General features: G+C 43.9%; 1 protein-coding gene across 2 annotated transcripts in view; it reads left to right on the top strand.

Annotated features, from left to right (window-relative positions):
- The window catches only part of PDPN (podoplanin), a 27313-nt gene extending 22877 nt beyond the window's left edge, over positions 1 to 4436 (top strand). Inside the window, exons 4-6 of one of the 2 annotated variants that reach the window (XM_077775640.1) lie at positions 1066 to 1095; positions 1649 to 1754; positions 2721 to 4436. In XM_077775640.1, coding sequence (XP_077631766.1) covers positions 1066 to 1095; positions 1649 to 1754; positions 2721 to 2727 — 143 coding nt within the window. In that variant the 3' untranslated portion in view covers positions 2728 to 4436. Of the gene's footprint in view, positions 1 to 1065; positions 1096 to 1648; positions 1761 to 2720 lie in introns of both variants that reach the window. The other variant, XM_077775638.1, reaches the window with a different exon arrangement.
- The last annotated feature ends 691 nt before the right edge of the window (positions 4437 to 5127 follow it).

Here is a 5127-nt window from a genome sequence, read left to right as displayed (position 1 = left end):
AAAAAACCCCCCCCCCCCCACAAGAGGAGTTAAGGCCCTGGTGGGCAAGGAAGGTGATGGGAAAAACAAAACAAAACCCAAAGCATTTATTTTTAAATAGACATTGTGTAAAATTATCTGAAAGAAACTCACAGTTTTATTACCTTCTGACCGTAAGTTAATAATTCAAACCTATGTGATAGGTTAATGAGAATATTCATATTGTAATACAGGACTAGGTTTGGCTGCAGAGAGAAATCCTAAAATAACAGTGGCATAAACACAAAGGATATATTCCCTCATTTAAAAAAAAATTTTTTTAATGTTTATTTTTGAGAGACAGAGAGTGAGCAGAGGAGGGGCAGAAAGAAAGAGAGACACAGATTCTGAAGCAGGCTCCAGGTTCCGAGCTGTCATCACAGAGCCCAACGTCGGGTTTGAACTCAAGAACCACAAGATCATGACCTGCGCCAAAGTCAGACTGAACCACCCAGGCGCCCTAGGGTGTATTCATTCCCTCATTAAACTTAGCTGGGCCTATTGCTGCCCTGTAGGATGTGGATTTTTCTACTAAAGAAAAGGCAGGGAATTGATATCATAAGACAAATCACAGTCTGGGCCCCATCTTCCAGAACTAGAGTATACTGTTCTAAAATAAAATCCTTCAAAATCAACCTCGTCACTGTGGACGAGTTTTCTATGGTCTTGACATTGGACCAAGAATCAACAGCCTTGGCTTTTTTTGTTCCCCAAACCTCTGAAACTTTCTGACCATTTATGTAAGATCTCTGTGGGTTACTTTCCTTAACTCTGCTCTCTAAAGTGGGTGAGAAAAAAGATACGCCAAAGTTCTATGGACCCATAGGTGTGAAGAAGCATTCATAAATTCAATAATAATAGTTTTGAAGATAGGATCATGTCAGAGCTTGCTTAAAAATCCTCGGATCCAATTTATTTAAGAAATTATCCTCTTTGCTTGTGTCTTGCTACCTTCCACTTAGAGTAAGTTCATCTTTTGCCAGTGGTTAAATTACAGTTATTAAATCCTAATAATTCTGTATCATTACATCTCTTTCTTTAAAATAGGTGAAGACACAGAGACAACAGTTGAAAACGGTAAGCTAGATTTTGTTATCAAAATATTTTTTATGGGAGTTTAAAAAAAAGTTTCTTTGAAGCTAATCTTTGATGAATGACATTCTTTCCTGGATTGTAGTCAGTAAGAGTACAATACAGAACCTTCTGAGAATAGGTTTCAAGCCTCTTTCAAGAGAGAAAAGAAAATTACCTGTATTTGAAAATAAACCACAAATGAGTCTACTCAGTTAATGACAGCTATGGAGAATGGTGTCATCATAATCTATTGTTACTAAGAATGGAAGTAGGGGCTAATTTAATAGCAGCAGACAAACATTACCTAATAATGAACAGTGAAGCCACCCAGTATGAGTGGTATGTTTGATAGATCCTGAGACCCAGGAATCTTGCCACTCATAAGATGGGTTTAGAGTAGCCCAAAGTTTCATCTCTTCTAAGTCAGCTTCCACTGGATAAGGAGAAGCAAATTAGAACATTATTTGCTGTCTTCAGTTGGGCAGTGGTATTGTTTATAAATGACACAGGTGTATCATTTATCTGGGGCTCATGCTTTTTTTTCCTCCTCAATCAGATGGCTTGGCAACAGTGACCCTGGTTGGAATTATAGTCGGAGTCTTACTAGCCATTGGATTCATTGGTGGGATCATCATTTTGGTTGCTCGAAAAATGTCAGGAAGGTACTCGTAAGTAGACTTTACACCTATGCGGTAGATAAATGAGAGTGGTCATATCTAGAACCTCAACCTTGATCCCATAGAAACCTCTAAATAGAGATCATGTTCAGGGGCACCTGGCTGCTTCAGTCAGTGGAGCATGTAACTGGTGATCTCAGAGTCTTGAGTTTGAGCCCCACATTGGGCATAGAGTGTACTTTCAAAGCAAAAAGTCCTCTTCAGAAGCCCCTTACCTCTGTGAGGACTACATCTGAAGTTTCCCCAGAAGATACAGGTACCTGCTGTCCCTTCTAAGTTTCAAAAAAAAAGAGAGAGTTAGAGCCAGAGATGGCTTTTTAGTTGACTCACATTGAGGTCTAACAAAATTTGACCTCTTGTCCTAATTTTTTAAAACCCAAACCAAGTTTCACCTTGATACCTAATCACCCCACACCCAGGCATCTGAGGGAGCTAGGTGGTTTCCAGAAGAGCATCCAATGTGGAGCCTGGGCACCATTCTGATGAGAATTCTTCTGGTAGTGAGGTCCCCTCCCTCCACTCCTGCCCCCCACACACCCACAGGCATGGTAGTGAACTCCTAGAATTGACCATTGATGAGGGGAAGGGGTACTTTCTCTCTTTGAAAATTCCTTAAGAATTCAGAAGATTCAAACTCATAACCAGAGAAAAACTTTTTCTTATTTCTCTCGGGGAGATGTTATACGATGGGGTGGAGGGTGGCAGAGAGGACAAATGTTCTACAGCTGGGGCCTGAGGGACACGGCCAACTACCATTGCAGATTTGTGTGCTTGGACATGCCTGGGAGTCTGCTCCCGGCCATGTGGGGACCAGGCGTGCAGGAGGAATGAGCAGGGAAAGGAGAAGAGGTCCGGGTTCCAGAATTGCAAGACTTAGACAACAGGACACAGGATTACTGTTCATGGTGCCAGTAAAAGAAGTGACAGCCACCTTTCTCTTTGTTTTCACAGGCCCTAGAGCGCTGAAGAATTGCACCCTTCTGCCAACATGTTTAGAAGAGAGTTTCCGACTTCCCCGTCCTGGAGTATGTGGGAGAAGATGGCCCATGGAAATGCTTGGCGACCTCAACTCCAAATCCATGGTGATCCCTCCGCCTACCCAAAGTAACTCAAGGAAAGACAATGCAAACGACTTGCTCCTCTAGGCATTTGCCTTTTGAAGCAAATCTTAAATATAAATTTCATACAAGATGATGTAAAAGGCAAAGTGCATAGAAAATGGAGCAAAGCAATGGAAACTGATTTGTAACTAAAACGATATAATTTAATCGATGTTAGAAATTAGAATCATGTCTTCGTTCTGACCATTCTCTGTTACTGTTAAAATGCAAACAAGCCTGGAAATATTTATATCAAGGGAGCCCTTGGGTTCAAGTGCTGTGTTTGTAAACGGCAAAAACGTTTTGCAATTTCCGATCTGTTGAAAAGCACGCATTCCAAGGGGGTTGGTCCATTTTCAAATTTCATGTGAATAATCAAGTAGAAAATCTAACCTTGTATAGCATGTAATGACCGACTGCCTTTCAATGGCCCAGGTAAATCATTTCAAAGGCACCCATTTTAGATTATAAACAGGAAGTCTATAGTTTGGAGAAGGGATTTTGTTTCTCACAATAAGGTCATCAGGCAGGTTCTAGGCTTGCTCATTGCCTTCTCCAGTGATGACTTGGTGACTCAAAGGTTTGCTCCTACCTGCCTCCTCTTCATCCCTCGGATAAGGGCCAAGGATCCAGGGACTTCTGGGCCAGGCTTTTTTCTTTCCATGGCGCAAGTCTTCCGGATTAGGAACAGGGAAGTCTTAGTCCTGGATGCCAAGGAGGCTGCTGGAGGTCAGTGGTGCCTGAGGCTCAAGTATTCCAAGAACCATGATGGTCCCCAAACAGAAGGACCTGCCTCTGGCCTGAGAAATAGAACCTGCCAATTTTCTAACATTTACTTCCTGCCTCAGAGGACAGATGTGAGACACAGGAAGAATCCTGTAAGATAGTAATTTTAAGAAAGCAGGTGGATTTAAAGACTTGATAAAAAAATAAAAGAGATTCCCAGTCTTCATGACACACACCACACACTTCCAGGGGTCACCGTTGAAAAGGTCCTTAAAGTCAAGGAGCCCACGCTGCCATTTGGGGTAGGCGCCGTCCAGCCCAGAGCATTTTTTCCCATTGGTCAGGTGACTTCGTTTTCCCAAACACAGAGTTTTTATACTGAGCAGATGGTCTGTCACGATTGTAGTTGTGCAGGGCTGATGTCCTCTCAACTTGTAAGAAAAAGTAAACTAAAAAAGCACAGCCCACTTCCCTCTTTCTTGCAGGAACATGGGGGTGTTATATTAAACAGCTTGCTCTTCTGTTACCCAAGTCCGGCTGGTCCACCAACCCGGGGTCTGTAATCTGCTAATTCAGAGAAGGGGCTTTTGGAGAGCTTTGTGAGCTTAAGTAGCCCTCTCTTTCTGTCACTCAGATTCCTCAACAGGAATTGAGGACAAAGTCCATTTTGTCTTTCTTGCCCTTTCTTTCTTCTGTCACTGTGAACCATAACCGTCCGCCCCAAGTCACACACTGGACCCGCCGCCTGCTGGGACAGGACTGTGGGTTTCTTGGTCACATCTGTGTTGGTGCTCAATGCAGTGTAGATGTGTTTTAAAATAAAACAGATGATTGCGTGTAACGACGAGTCAGACCTTTGATTGGGAAGATCATGTCTGGGTCACACTTTAAAACACCTCCAGATGAGATTGTAAAGTTATGGAAACATCTGCCTCTTTGCCTGATTGGGAGTGACTTTTAAGTAGCCATGGGAAATACACCCAGTGGAAAGAAATACAAATACACTTCATGTAGGACTCTGCCAAAGAAGAGAGATTAAGGTCAAGATGAGGGATGAGATGAGACAGGTGGCACCTTGGGACTTCTTTTGCCCTCCCGTCACAAAACAATTAACAAGGTCTTGCCTAGCTCCTGATTTCTCTGCACTGAATGGAAGCCGGGTAAGAGAGCAGTTACCGCCGGCACCTGCCAGTCCTCCCTGGGAACCTGGCCTCAGGTGTGTAGAGCTTGGCTACACAGGACAAGGCAAGCACCCCTGTGAAGGCGTTCCCACTGCCTGTGGGTCTGGGCAGACTGTCACTCTGAAATTCCTCTCCTTGGGACATCTCCCTGCTCTCTGGCCCTTGGCCACAAATCTTCCACCTGCAGCGGCCAGAGTCCCACCTCTGTCCCTCTCTGGGGGTTAATCTGCTTCCCACCCCCACCTACACTGCTCAGTGTGGACTCCAATGCCATACCCGGGGTCTTCTCCCTGCGGAATCTATCCCTGCTCCTAAAGGTTGGAAGCTGGGTGCAGGAGAGCCCTTGGCATC

Source organism: Crocuta crocuta, unplaced genomic scaffold (assembly GCF_008692635.1).
Source record: "Crocuta crocuta isolate KB4526 unplaced genomic scaffold, BGI_CrCroc_1.0 scaffold127, whole genome shotgun sequence".
NCBI classification, from domain to species: domain Eukaryota; kingdom Metazoa; phylum Chordata; class Mammalia; order Carnivora; family Hyaenidae; genus Crocuta; species Crocuta crocuta.
The sequence above is the reverse complement of the archived record's forward strand: the minus strand, read 5'-3'. Positions and strand labels throughout refer to the sequence as shown.